The sequence below is a fragment of the Erpetoichthys calabaricus genome, chromosome 11 (assembly GCF_900747795.2).
Source record: "Erpetoichthys calabaricus chromosome 11, fErpCal1.3, whole genome shotgun sequence".
NCBI lineage: Eukaryota > Metazoa > Chordata > Cladistia > Polypteriformes > Polypteridae > Erpetoichthys > Erpetoichthys calabaricus.
Genome location: NC_041404.2, coordinates 141,707,168 through 141,722,694, shown reverse-complemented (window position 1 = coordinate 141,722,694; position 15,527 = coordinate 141,707,168). Strand labels below are relative to the sequence as shown.

General features: G+C 47.0%; 1 protein-coding gene across 1 annotated transcript in view; it reads left to right on the top strand.

Moving 5' to 3' along the window:
• The window catches only part of dnah3 (dynein axonemal heavy chain 3), a 287,745-nt gene that overhangs the window by 236,493 nt on the left and 35,725 nt on the right, over positions 1-15,527 (top strand). Inside the window, exons 44-48 of the mRNA XM_051933798.1 lie at positions 932-1,055; positions 1,139-1,295; positions 5,471-5,614; positions 9,065-9,731; positions 12,232-12,397. Coding sequence (XP_051789758.1) covers positions 932-1,055; positions 1,139-1,295; positions 5,471-5,614; positions 9,065-9,731; positions 12,232-12,397 — 1,258 coding nt within the window. The remainder of the gene's footprint in view (positions 1-931; positions 1,056-1,138; positions 1,296-5,470; positions 5,615-9,064; positions 9,732-12,231; positions 12,398-15,527) is intronic.

Below are 15,527 nucleotides of genomic sequence, written 5' to 3'. Positions count from 1 at the left end.
TGAAGGTCAGGTCGGGGTGGGGTGAATGCACTTGTAGAACATGCTGTCGCACCCACCACACGACAGAACAACTCAGGATCCTGGTTGGCAACCCCCCCCCCCAAGGCAGACACATGATCCAGTCCCACCTATCTATTTGCCACAGCCAGGCGTTACGTGGACATCCCCTTGGCCTGGTCCAGCCATTCAGGTCCTCAACAATGAAGATCCTGCGAGTCGGACCACCCACAAAATGCAAGAAACAGATTCAACAACTTAGATACTAAACAATTAATTAACATAGTGGTATTAACAAAAATGATGTAAAAACAAAGAACACATCATCAATAATTTTAAAAATAACAATGAAACAGAAAGATAGGGTGAGGAGCGCAGTCAATCGGGAGGAGCTCAGAGTAGAGCTGCTGCTCCTCCGCATTGAGAGGAGTCAGATGAGGTGGCTCGGGCATCTGATCAGGATGCCTCCTGGATGCCTCCCTGGGGAGGTGTTCTGGGCACGTCTAACTGGGAGGAGGCCCCAGGGAAGACCCAGGACACGCTGGAGGGACTATGTCTCTCGGCTGGCCTAGGAACGCCTTGGGATTCTCCCGGAAGAGCTAGAAGAAGTGGCCGGGGAGAGGGAAGTCTGGGCATCTCTGCTCAAACTGCTGCCCCCGCAACCTGATCTCGGATAAGCAGAAGAGGATGGATGGATGGATGGATGAAACAGAAAATGGGGTGCAAACCCTTGGGTACAATAAGAGGTCACTTGCCCAGTGCCTACCATCAAAGTGGTGCTCTCATTACATCTTCAGGGTGGTCTTCACCACATCCACTGCACTCGTATCTCCTAATAATTGTATAACTCAGCTGGGTAGCACCCTCTTAAGGATGGTGATGGTAAGGCATCCATGGAGCCCACAGCAGGGTGACTTTCCCTTTCTCTCCACAGGTCGCTTCACCCGCCATTTGAACATCATCTCCATCGACTCATTCGACGATGAAACCCTCAGCAAGATTTTTACTTCCATTACGGACTGGCACTTCTCCAGAGGTTTTGACGTCGCTTTCCTCAGGTAAACGATTGATTTTCCGGAGTGAGATGAGAGTCCACTAAGTGCGAAAACTGACTGACTGACTAACCGCTTCTGCGTTTCAGGCTCGGCAAGATCATGGTGCAGGCGACGATGGCAGTCTACAAGTCCGCCATGGAAGTGTTCCTTCCTACGCCCAGCAAATCACATTACGTGTTCAACCTGCGCGACTTCTCCCGGGTGATCCGAGGTGTGCTGCTGTGTCCGCACACCCACTTACAGGTAGGCCCCCATTCTGGAACACTTGGTTTGAGATGCATTCTGTTTGTGCATCCGTCTGGTGGGTGGTAAGACAGATGACTCGTTCCAGGGGAGGCCACCGAGCACAAAAGGATCAAATCACGTGGAAGGTCAGTCAGACACACAGGTGGTGTGCTAAATAATTACAATACAATGCTGTATTATCGTACCGTTTACCTGTTTTTCCTCAAGGGTAAGTGTACTCGTCAAGTTTATCGGGTTGGTCTACTGTTGCACTTTAAGATGAACACACACATACACAGATATATGCAGACACGCAGACCCTAATCACAACAGTGCCCCATGAATGACACACACACGCTGATTAATCTAGCACTTTAAACCACACAAGTGCTTTAGGAATAACACCGCCTGGCATTCAGCACTTCAAGAGACTTACTTATCGGCACGAACAACATACGATGTGTTAATGATATCTCAGAACTAAATATTACTTTTGGTCTACGAGAATACATTTAAACTTACAAAGACTCAGCACTCTTGACTATTGGCCACTTATCAGTCAAGAATACCTTCTTTATGTCCTGTTCCCTCTCACCCTCAGCCTTAATAAACCTTGCAGCACAGAGCGTTTGGCAAATATCCGGCTGCACCAGGTGCTCAAAGAAATCTTAACTTATTATTTCAGTCACTCTATAGACATTAAGACAAAGCACAGAAAGTGAAAAGCAGCATGGTATTTATTACAAGAATAATAATAATACCACTGGAACAAAGAATAATAGAAAATAGGTACTGATAGGAAAGTCTGGATATGTATCGCCATTAGAAAAACCTTCCGAAAAAGAGGACAAGGATGAATGTCACAGGGAGGCGTTTGATTTAGCAATCAATGTTCAGGATGCTTTTCTGACGACCAGTGACGTCTTCGTCCGTTCTTCTTCCTCCCTCCTTCCTTACTTCCTTACGTCCTTACTTTTTTCTCCTCACTCCTCAGATGAGGCATATTTATTCTAAAATTCTACTGGGGGGGTTTTGCAAGATGTGATTGATCGATATTCTGATTGGCTGGCTGCCAATATGAAGAATTAATTCACTGCCCGTTTTCCCAAACAATTAAACCTTTTATGTTCCCTGAGGTGTCGGCAGATCTTCCTTTCCCAAGCTGTAAAATAATTAGGCATCGGCTCAGTCTTCCTTTCCCAGGTTATAAAGTAATTGAGCCACCAGCACGTCTTCCTTTCTATGTTGGAACAGCTGTTTTAAAAGTGAGGTATAACTGGGGGAAAAAAAGACATGCTTTGATTTGTCCTGAATGTAGTTCATCTGTTGTCTTGTCTCGAACAAAATATAATGGAAAATTAAACCAAAATGTACAGATTTTGTATCCAACTGCAAATACATCCATCCATCCATCCATTGTCCAACCCGCTGAATCCGAACACAGGGTCACGGGGGTCCGCTGGAGCCAATCCCAGCCAACACAGGGCACAAGGCAGGAACCAATCCTGGGCAGGGTGCCAACCCACCACAGGACTCACACAAACACACCCACACACCAAGCACACACGAGGGCCAATTGAGAATCGCCAATCCACCTAACCTGCATGTCTTTGGACTGTGGGAGGAAACCAGAGCGCCCGGAGGAAACCCACGCAGACACAGGGAGAACATGCAAACTCCAACCAGGGAGAACCCGGGAAGCGAACCCAGGTCCCCAGATCTCCCAACTGCGAGGCAGTAGCGCTACTCACTGCGCCACCGTGCCGCACTACAAATACAATACAATACAATTTATTTTTGTGTAGCCCAAAATCACACAAGAAGGGCCGCAGTGGGCTTTAACAGGCCCTGCCTCTTGACAGCCCCCCATCCTGGACTCTCTAAGAAGACCAAAAAGAAAACCCTAGTACGGAAAAAATCGAAGAAACCCTGGGAAAGGGAGATCAGAGAGAGACCCCTTTCCAGGTTGGTTGGGCATTCAGTGAGGGGTCAAAAAAAGGGGGTCAACACAATACACAGAGCAGAAGTCGTCCTCAGTACAATACTACGGAAGCCGAGAGAGGACGTGCAATATCGTTATTTTTTTTTAATTGTTTCCTCGTGATAACGGACTCATTTTATCGAGATCTCAAGAAATGAACTTTGTTTTCTCGAGATAACAGAATAATTTTATTGAAATCTCGATAAAAGAAAAGGTCTTGTTTTCTCAAAATTATGAAATAATTGTATCTAAAGTTTAATGTGTAGCGTATTGAAGCCACGTCCTGTTTGAAATGGCAGAACTGTACTGAACAGTGTGTCACAGTTTTGTTCAATCAAGGGCTGACGCAGGTTGAAATATGTTTATGCCTTAGTTTAGAAAATAATAACATTAGTGTCTGTCATTTAAGAAGACGGTTAGCAAGGCTTCAGCTGTATAGGCGTTGCAATCTGAGCGAACCTGATCAAAGGTTATGTTTCGTTTTCTCGAGATCACGATAAAATGAGTCTGTTATCTCGAGGAGACCGTTTAAAAAAAATAACGATATTACACGATATGTATTGTATTCCATACAATACAGTATCTACTCTATATAAATAAAATCCTAAGCCTAAAAGTGCAATGATTTTATGTCACGTTTTTTGTCACGCTTATTTTAAAATCTACATATATATGTTTGCTATCATTCTTTTCAGAATTTATCGAACTTTCATGTGATGTTGTTAGATTTTTAGATTCTTATTCCGTTTTTAAATTATAAACTAAAAAAATATCAAGGACTCACATTTTGTGAGACGAGACTTTGTGCCAAGATATTTAACCAAGCCCGGGGCCGGAAATAAAAGAGAAAGAGTAGGACAGCTGCTGTACAGGCTTTTAAACGTTTGAAGTGCCGCGCGAAATGCAGATCACACGGCAGCAGCTAATGGAGCAAAGAAGAGGTAAAAGAAACTTTGTGTTTCCCATTGTATCTCCGTTTAAGAGGGGGTCTTGGAGGAGTGACCGCATCTTCTTGGGGTGCGTTCAGCCCCGCTTTTCACAACACGAGCGGCAGAGATGCAAAGCGAGCTGGAGACAAACCCCCTAGCAGTGCAATAAAAATATTACAGCACAGAGCAGAATTGAACAGTAGATCAACAATCCCATAATATGATTTGGATTTGTTCAGAGTCCTGAGGACCTCGGCCATCAAGCCGCCTCATCCAATTGGCCATTCCACAGCTGAGTCAATGCTGGGCCAGCCAATCTGATGAAAGAACCCCTGCAGAAAAAATGGCCTTTACAGACAAGAAGAATCCAAAACAGAACTGAGGTCTGGCACAGACGGGGTGGGTTTTAAAGATGGGTAGAGGAAGTGACATCATAAGGGGTGGGACCGGAAGTGACGTTGAAGGGTCCAGGTGGAGGTTCCGGCATTTGGTCTGTAGAGGGAAAAAAAGAGAAAGGCTCAGTCCACTCTGCCACCCCCTGGTCCACCCCCTTATCTCAAGAGAGCCCTTTAGCTGCCACCCATGCCCACGTGTGTGACAGTGGCAAATAAAAAGAATCCGCTTAGCCCCCTTCTGGTGGTGTTTTATTCCATCGATGTGACAGCTGTGGACTAAAGAGCATCACGCAGGGTTAACACAGCAAAGATTTTCCCCTCCTCAGGCCCCCTCAGGGCAAAGCGGCACACTGGGACCCCCTACCTACACAACCACTCAGCAAGTCACAACATCCATAGAGTAGCATGGGGCCTCTGGGTAACTGCCCAGCGTTAAGACAGCCCTGCCTCTCCTCCATTGTCCCCCGGGGCCACAGCTTGATCCATGGAGAGATATTACAGGGGGCCATTTGTGTGAATCATTTTGTCTTCTCGCCTGTTTAAACAAATCTGCGCATTTATGTGAACTCATTTTGTCATTTATTACTTGTCATTATTTCTTCCATTGTTTTTCCTTATAAGGGTTTTTATTGGGGGGGGGGGTCTTCTTAAACAGTCGAGGCTGGTGGGCTGTCAAAAGGGAGGGTCTGTTAAAGTCCATTGCGGCACTCCTTGTGTGATTTTTGGGCTCTACACAAATAACTTGTATTGTATTGTGTTGTACTTGTCACAGCGCTCTGTACCTGCACTCATATATGAAAACAATGCCCCCTCCCAGTCCCACGGGGTTTGCCATCTGAATGTCCGAGTTCCTTTTGTCAAATTTTGAATCAAATGTTCTTCCTCCAGGAAGGTGATAAACTCATCAGGCTGTGGATTCACGAAGTCTACCGGGTCTTCTACGACCGGCTAATTGACAACTCAGACCGGCAGACCTTCTTTCACATCATCAAGGAGACCACGTCCAATTATTTCAAGCAAAGCCTGGACAAGGTAAAGTGTGGCCTGAGGGAAGCTAACGGCTTGGGTGGGTGGCAGCTCGGTTGTCTCCAAAAATAAGCGAAAATTAAAACAAAGGCTGGCATGAGAGACTCCTGGGACAGTGGATTTGGTCAGGGACGTGCGGTCATTTAAAGTAAAAAAAAAAAAAAAACGAATAATGATAACATAAAATAAATGTGTCCACTCGTCTGTGCTATAAATTTGTTTTCTGTATGATTCCAATAACTTTGATCATTTTTATAGTCAAAATCGCTGAATTGGCGCATTTCCTGTTCAAATAGAGGAGAGAAACGCGAGGGGCGGCAGCGACGAGTCTCACCTCCCGTCGGACTGCGCTCTCCTCACTGACGGGGTTGATGTGTTCAATCGGCGCGTGCCTGTCGCTGTCTCTCAGTATGTCGCCAATATGATGTGTGCAGACACGTTTATTATACACCCCGACTTTCCACAGTCTGACTAATATCTTTAATGAATGTGGGTGACATATTTAGTCTTGCTGATCGGACACAAAACCGCAGTGAAAAGGCACAAGGAGAGGCAGACGGTACCGTACCGCCCTGAAGGGGGCGCATGTGAGCCCAACAGGTGCTCGTTGCTGCTGTTCTTCTACTCAGAGGCGCCGATAAGTTCGCGATATCAGAAAGTCAAGTGCGCTGCAGCGGGCCGTTTATTTTTATTTTTGGTTCCGACTGACTGCCAAAATGGAAGATTAAGATTTTTAAAATTAAAGGAAAATAAGGAGGGACTTTTACAAGAAAGTGACGGAGATTTTCATGGAGAAGGAGAGGCGCATGGACTTCATTTACAAATAGAGTTAAGACCAGAAATGGTTTTCAATTTTATAAAAAATGGGATCAGACTAAGAAAAAAAAAAAAATCCAAAATATTAAAACTACATTTTGACTGTAAATAAAATATTCCTTTGTTTTCCTTGTTACCCTTTTGTTGAACAGTACTAAAATTGATTAAAGCATCAGAATGAAAAGCTTTTAAAAACAACTAAATATTTCAGTTAAGTTCAGAAATGAAATCCGTTTTTTTAGACACTACTCAATACTTTCATTTGTACTGAATGAGTGTGAATTGTGGAATTACAACAGCAAATTTAGAACACATGGAGGGTGAGGAGCAAACCCAGGGGATGCACAAACCAGTGTGTTTCTTCGTGTCGGTCCCAAGCCCGGATAAATGGGGAGGGTTACGTCAGGAAGGGCATCCGGTGTAAAATTTTGCCAAATCAATATGCGAACAACAATACAAATTTCAATACTGGATCGGTCAAGCACCGGGTTAACAACGACCACCACCAGTACTGAAGGAGAAGAAGAAGAGGGGGGAGACATGTCCGGAGGCAGCAGGAGAGGAGGAAGGTAAAGAGAGTGGAACTGAGGGTAGAAACTTTGAATGTTGGCAGTGTGACTGGTAAGGAGAGAGAGTTAGCAGATATGATGGAGAGAAGGAAGGTTGATATAAATGGAAGGGGAGTAAGGTCAGGTGGATCGGAGGTGAAGTCAAATTGTTCTGTCATGGTGTGGATGGGAGGAGAAATGGAGTAGGAGTTATTCTGAAGGAACAGCATGTCAAGAGTGTTCTGGAGGTGAAAAGAGTGTCAGACAGAGTAATGATTATGAAGCTGGAAATTAAAGGTGTGATGATGAATGTTGTTAGTGCATATGCACCACAAGTTGGGTGTGCAATGGATGAGAAAGAAGATTTTTGGAGTGAGTTGGATGAAGTGATGAACAGTGTACTCAAGGGACAGAAAGTGGTGATTGGAGCGAATTTCAATGGACATGTTGGTGAAGGGAACAGAGGAGACGAGGAGATGATAGGTAGGTATGGTGTCAAAGAGGAATGAAGAAGGTCACAGGATAGTGGATTTTGCCAAAAGGATGGACATGGCTGTGGTGAATACGTATTTTAAGAAGAGGGAGGAACATAGGGTGACGTACAAGAGTGGAGGAAGATGCACACAAGTAGATGACATCCTATGCAGAAGAGTCGATCTGAAGGAGATTGAAGACTGCAAAGTGGTGGCAGGGGAAAGTGTAGTTCAGCAGCATAGGATGGTGGTCTGTAGGATGATGTTGGAGATCAAGAAGAGGAAGAGAGTGAGGGCAGAGCCAAGGATCAAATGGTGGAAGTTGAAAAAGGAAGACTGCAAGGTTGAGTTTAGGGAGGAGGCGAGACTGGCACTGGGTGGCAGTGAAGAGTCACCAGACAGCTGGGAAACTACAGCAGATGTAGTAAGGGTGACAGCAAGAAGGGTGCTTGGTGTGACATCTGGACAGTGGAAGGAGGAAAAGGAAACCTGGTGGTGGAATGAGGAAATACAGGAGAGTATACAGAGGAAGAGGATGGCAAAGAAGAAGAGGGATAGTCAGACACATGACAGACGGGAAAGGGTCTGGAGAAGGCGTGGAGAACGTTATGCTGCCTGTCACATCGTTCAGCACGACCAGTTTGGTGGTGGGTCAGTGATTGTCTGGGAAGGCATAACCATAGAGGGACAGACAGATCTCTACAGGCTAGACAACAGCACCTTGACTGGCATTAGGTATCGGGATGAAATCCTTGGACCCATTGTCAGACCCTATGCTGGTTCCTCCTGGTGCCCGACAATGCCCGGCCTCATGTGGCGAGAGGACGAAGGACTTGATGCCATTGACTACCCTCACGCTCACTCACCTGACCTCAATCCAGTAGAACACCTCTGGGTGGGACATTATGTTTCAGTCCCTCCTACACCTCAGCTTGTACAGGAGCTCAGTGATGCCCTGGTCCAGATCTGGGAGGAGATCCCTCAGGACACCATCCGTCATCTCATTTTGACGTTGTCGGGGAGGTGGGTGGGGGTTTAATGACATTTCGGCCAAATGGGCTCGCTTGCCTGCCCGCTGCATCATTTTCTCTCTTTGAGTTCAGCCCTCTGTTGGTTGATCATTTTCATTTCCATCCTCACACATTGCCATATCAGTCCAGATCAGTAGAGAGAGCCAGCAGGATTTTGTTTCCCATGGGTTGTCAAAGTGGTCCTTTCATTTTTTTGGTGCAGTTTATTAGCAGAGGCAGCTCAAAATGCATTTTACGATGTCTGAAATTGATGCTAAAATGTTAATTCTGAGAAACATCAAATGCATTTCAGGATAGCCATCCAGCTTTCAGTTTGTGAGCCTCTTCTGGCTGGGACCTGGAGGGTCCTGGCCTGCTTTTAGGGTCTTTAGCAGGCCTCTCTGCTAAGGTGGAGACTCCCAGACTAGTAGTGTGAGATGGAGAGGAAGAGATACGGAGTTGGAGAATAAAAAGGGGGGAGAAAAATGAAAACAATGTTCCCCCCGATGTCACGGCAGAGAGAGGGGGTGATGACACTACTCTATCGTTATTGTACGTCCCCCTCTTATCGTTACACTAATCCTCCTCCTCTTTTCCTTTTCTGTCCAGTTGCTCAGCCACCTGACGCCCTCTGGTAAGGTCAACGATGAAAACATCCGCAGCCTCTTTTTTGGGGACTACCTGAAGCCCGACGCCGACACCCGGGCCTACGACGAGATCACTGACTTGAGGCAGCTGACAGGGGTGATGGAGTACTACCTGGAGGAGTTCAACAACGTCAGCAAGGCTCCCATGTCACTGGTCATGTTCAAGTTCGCCATCGAGCACATCTCCCGCATCTGCCGCGTGCTGAAGCAGGACAACGGACACCTCTTACTGGTGGGCATCGGGGGCTCGGGCCGGCAAAGCGCCACCAAGCTGGCCACATTCATCAACGACTTTGAGCTGTTCCAGATCGAGATCACCAAAAACTACGGCACCTCGGAGTGGCGGGACGACCTCAAGAGGGTCATGCTGAAGGCCGGGGCGGAGGGCAAGAGTACGGTCTTCCTCTTCAGTGACTCGCAGATCAAGGACGAGGGCTTCGTGGAGGACATCAACATGCTGCTCAACACCGGCGACGTTCCCAACATCTTCCCGGCCGACGAGCGGGCCGAGATCATTGAGAAAATGCAAGGGGTGGCCAGGATGGAGGGCAAGAAGATAGAAGCGACTCCCCTGTCCATGTATAATTACTTCATCGACAGGGTGAAAGCCAACCTGCACATCGTCCTAGGTGAGTATGGGTGGGCTCGCGGGGGTATTTTGGGGGGGGCCAGTGTGTATGCTGACCAATCTTCTGTAGCGCTTTAACTGGAGGGGGCCGGTTAGGGTTAGGGTTAGTATATCTGAGGGGAGCTCACCTTCAGTGTGACCAAAGCTCCAGAGATGGACTTGCAGCACTTGAGTTTCATTTGGGGGGACATCTGTCACTTTCCCAGTCCCTAACACACCGACTAAAACTCCCAGACACTCCAACTTTAGTTATCAACTGAATTTTGTTTCGAAGAATGTTCACCGGGATGGAGATGCCACACCATTTGAACTGAGCAGGGCAAGCAAATAAACTGATGGAAGGAGTGCCAGTGCAGCCAGTAGTGTAGCTATAGGTGGGCCAGTGGCTCGGGGCGGGGGGCAGACCACGACTACATGGTTATTATTTGAACATGCTGGCCTACTTGACGTCGGAGTGAAAATTGAAAGGGTGTCGCCATTCCCACAACTCCGTTAGGCTTAGTCATGGCTGGTGGTGACGTTTTGATGTGGGCTACAGTCGTGGCCTAAAGTTTAGAGAAGGACCCAGTCGAGCAAAATGACCCCTTTTATTAGCTAACTAAAAAGATTACAATATGCAGGCTTTCGAGGCAACGCAGACCCCTTCTGAAATGTCCCGACACTGCGCTCTACATGGGAGAAACTGGGCAAACACTCGGCCAAAGAATGAACTTCCACAGGTGCCACGTCAAGCCTGGCAACACAGATGTTCCTGTAGCAGCCATGGACACTGTGAGGGGGACTTTAAAGTCACAGGGATTATGGGTAACTTCAGAGCAGAACAAGAGAGAAAAGAACGGGAAGTTAAACTCGTGCTAGAAATGAACACATTACAACACGGCTTAAATGGAGACAAGAGTTTTAAGGCCAGATATGAGGATTGTGTGCATCTCTCGGAATGACCAGGACAACCAAATATCTTCCATCCATCCATTATCCAACCCAGCTATATCCGAACTACAGGGTCACATGGGGTCTGCTGGAGCCAATCCCAGCCAGCACAGGGCGCAAGGCAGGAAACAAACCCCGGGCAGGGCGCTAGTCCACCGCAGGGCCCATGGCGGGTAAATAATCAAAAACCCACCAATTCTGATTATGCAAGAATGGGCTGCCATCAGTCAGGATTTGGCCCAGAAGTTGTTTGCCACCATGTCAGGACGAATTGCAGAGGTCTTGAAAAAGAAAGAAGGGCCAACACTGCAAATATGGACTCTGGGCATAAACTTCATATTATTGTCAATAAAAGCCTTTGAAACTTCTGAACTGCTTGTAATTCTACTTCAGTAGACCACAGAAACATCTGACACAAAGATCTAAAAACACTGAAGTAGCATCCATCCATCCATCCATTTTCCAACCCGCTGAATCCGAACACAGGGTCACGGGGGTCTGCTGGAGCCAATCCCAGCCAACACAGGGCACAAGGCAGGGAACCAATCCCGGGCAGGGTGCCAACCCACCGCAGACTGAAGTAGCAGACTTTGTCAAAATCAAAACTTGGGTCCTTCTCTTTTTGGCCACGACTGAAGATGTAGTGACGGCAGAACCGGAACTGAATTCACAGTAAAACTTGTCTGCTGACCTGTAAATGAAGGTGTGATGCTACAAATTAAGAGTGGGCTCTGCTTAGGAGTGGCAGATAAAAGCAGGCCTTGGCCGGACCCCCTGCAGCCCTCCATTGCCAGTCCCAGAGTGGCCTCCTGCCCTCATAACCCCGCAAAGGAAAAGGCAGATAAAGACAATGGATGGACAAATCCAAAACTTAACGCTGTCAGATTGGTGGGAGGCCTGCCCCAGCGGCATTGGGCGCAAGGCAGGAGCAAACCCTGGACAGGAAGGATTGGAGGTCAGCACGGCCCTCAAAACCGATAAAGTCTCCAATTCAATTGCGAGGTTTAAAATAACTGAGTGGAGTTGGCGTCACGAATTAAACACAAGAAGAAATAAATTGTAACGGCAAAGACGCCCAAGCTCTGATGAGTCAACCTGGCCTTTCACTGCAAGCAGACCTCAAACAGCAACAGACACTCCAAATTTAATGAAAAAGATGATATGAAGGAGACAGCAGGGCATCAGATATTGAGGACAAGGATGAAGGACTCATCTGGAGGATCAGCACATCTGCCAGAGCTGGCGGGCTGTAAGGAGCAGATGGCTGGGCGGACGTCACGCCGCTCCGTGGGCAGCATTGTCATCTTTGAAGGCCTAACAAAGCGAGAGTGAAGGTTTATTAACTGCGGAAATCAAACGAGAGAAATCAAAAGAGAGGGCACTGAATGTGTGCATCGGCGTGCCGGGTTAGCGCCCCCTGGTGTCTGCTTGTTTGAACAGATTCCTCCATTTTGGTATTCTGCTGTCGTCTTGTTATGCTCTGTAAGACGCCTAGACGTGTGTGCGGTGATAAAAGGCGCTATAGACAAGAACATTAACCCTCATCTTTTCTTCTGATCTCCCTCTTCCAGCTCTGAGTCCCATTGGGGACGCCTTCCGGAATCGGCTGCGCATGTTCCCTTCTCTCATCAACTGCTGCACCATCGACTGGTTCCAGGCCTGGCCCACCGACGCCCTGGAGATGGTAGCCAATAAATTTCTGGAGGAGGTGGAGCTGGAGGATGACGTGAAGAAAGAGTAAGTGTGCATCTGAGCGAGTCCACTGCACTTCATCCACAGTGACGAAGGCCGGGTTTATACTTCACGCCACGCGACTCGTATGCCAGCGGACGCTACTGCTACTCAAGCGCTGTACTGTTCATACGCGTACTTTACGTGAATCTAGAAGATTCCACCAGGTGGCAGTGCGAGATATCATCACAGTGAGAATAGGTTTGGCTTCGCTGTGTTGTGAATTGCCTGAAACATCCATTAAATTCCCAGAACGCCTTGCCACGATAGCTCTGAAAAGGTCTAATGTTTAATGATTACATCCGTCAATCCAGGGATGCGCCCATTCCAGCAAGCATTGGCACAGAAGATGGTACAGTGCATCCGGAAAGTATTCCCAGTGCATCACTTTTTCCACATTTTCTTATGTTACAGCCTTATTCCAAAATGGATTAAATTCATTTTTTTCTTCAGAATTCTACACACAACACCCCATAATGACAACTTAAAAAAGTTTACTTGAGGTTTTTGCAAATTTATTAAAAATAAAAAACTGAGAAATCCCATGTCCATAAGTATTCACAGCCTTTGCTCAATACTTTGTCGATGTCCCTTTGGCAGCAATTCCAGCCTCAAGTCTTGTTGAATATGATGCCACAAGCTTGGCACACCTATCCTTGGCCAGTTTCGCCCATTCCTCTTTGCAGCACCTCTCAAGCTCCATCAGGTTGGATGGGAAGCGTCGGTGCACAGCCATTTTAAGATCTCTCCAGAGATGTTCAATCAGATTCAAGTCTGGGCTCTGGCTGGGCCACTCAAGGACATTCACAGAGTTGTCCTGAAGCCACTCCTTTGATATCTTGGCTGTGTGCTTAGGGTTGTTGTCCTGCTGAAAGATGAACCGTCGCCCCAGTCTGAGGTCAAGAGCGCTCTGGAGCAGGTTTTCATCCAGGATGTCTCTGTACATTGCTGCAGTCATCTTTCCCTTTATCCTGACTAGTCTCCCAGTCCCTGCCACTGAAAAACATCCCCACAGCATGATGCTGCCACCACCATGCTTCACTGTAGGGATGGTATTGGCCTGGTAATGAGCGGTGCCTGGTTTCCTCCAAACGTGACGCCTGGCATTCACACCAAAGAGTTCAGTCTTTGTCTCATCAGACCACAGAATTTTCTTTCTCATGGTCTGAGAGTCCTTCAGGTGCCTTTTAGCAAACTCCAGGCGGGCTGCCATGTGCCTTTTACTAAGGAGTGGCTTCCGTCTGGCCACTCTACCGTACAGGCCTGATTGGTGGATTGCTGCAGAGATGGTTGTCCTTCTGGAAGGTTCTCCTCTCCCCACAGAGGACCTCTGGAGCTCTGACAGAGTGACCATCGGGTTCTTGGTCACCTCCCTGACTAAGGCCCTTCTCCCCCGATCGCTCAGTTTAGATGGCCGGCCAGCTCTAGGAAGAGTCCTGGTGGTTTCGAACTTCTTCCACTTACAGATGATGGAGGCCACTGTGCTCACTGGGACCTTCAAAGCAGCAGACATTTTTCTGTAACCTTCCCCAGATTTGTGCCTCGAGACAATCCTGTCTCGGAGGTCTACAGACAATTCCTTTGACTTCATGCTTGGTTTGTGCTCTGACATGAACTGTCAGCTGTGGGACCTTCTATAGACAGGTGTGTGCCTTTCCAAATCACGCGTCAAATGAACACTAGGAATGCATGGCAGCCATGATGTGTGCGCATACGCGTTCTGAGCGTGAAGTATAAACGAGCCCCAAGAAAACATCCAATCCAGAATGAATGTGGCCCAGAATACCTGTTTGTTCAGCAGACGTCTTCATCTACAAATTGTTATGGAGTAACGTCTGACATTTTTGCGAGAGAGATCAGAGCTCCGTGTGTTTTAGAGGGTAGCTGCTGATTGATTGGCAGAGATATCACAGCCACGTGTGGGGACGCTCTCCAGTCAGAGCTGAGCACCATCAGATACAGTGGTGACATTTGACATTAGAGCGTACCCGCCTTCTGCTTGGCCAGAATTACATTTTTTAAAACTAGGGGGCTATGCCCCCTGCTTGCTTTGCTCGCCAATCCCTGGGCTGGCACTAGCCACTTTGCGTTTCTACCGCTCGCGTATGTACAATTTAAACAGATTTTTTTTTTCATGAGAATTGTTACATACAGTATGCATAATAGAACCAACTACTGTATTTTACATTACGGTGAATAACGTATGACTGCCTGTGATTGAACTCCGTTTCCTTCTCTCTAATACATAAACCGATTTTTCAAATGTTTGCCCCTGTGATTTGTTAATTGTCAGAGCAAAAGCTCTTCTAACGGGAAACTGTAAACGTTTAAATACGACTGGCATATCAAGATCTCCTTTGGTGTCTCATGTTAGATGGACTGCATTACCTTTTTTGTCACCTGTTAAAATTTTCCTTCCATCCATTATCCAACCTGCCATATCCTAATTACAGGGTCACAGGGGTCTGCTGGAGCCAATCCCAGCCAACACAGGGCACAAGGCAGGAAACAAACCCCGGGCAGGGCGCCAGCCCATCGCAGGGCACACACACTCGCACCAAGCGCACACCCCAGGGACAATTTAGGATCAGCAGTCCACCCAACCTGCATGTCTTTGGACTGTGGGAGGAAACCTACACAGACACAGGGAGAACATGCAAACTCCACGCAGGTAGGACCCGGGAAGCGAACTCAGGTCTCCTAACTGTGAGGCAGCAGCGCTACCCACTGCGCCACCATGCCACCCTGTTAATTTTACATGTTAGAATTGTTTGACTAATTTTGAATACAACTAATCTTGTCCTACTGCATAGCCATAAATGACACAATAACATTACGATACATCCTTCTTTCAACAGTAATTCGGCCAATGGAAGACCAGATGGTGTTAACGGTTGTAGATATTCTTCGTGATTTTGTAAGTTGATGTTTTCATCTTCCGCACCATCACCACCAACTGTTTCAGAAGAGTCTATTGATACGCTTTTAACCAATTTGCTGTGTAAGCGATCGACACTTTTCGCGTTAATTCGTTTGACTTCATCGTTGCCTGTGTAACAATAACATTTATTTCTGTAGCACATTTTCATACAAATGATGGAACTCAAAGTGCTTTACATGATGAAGAAAGAGAAAA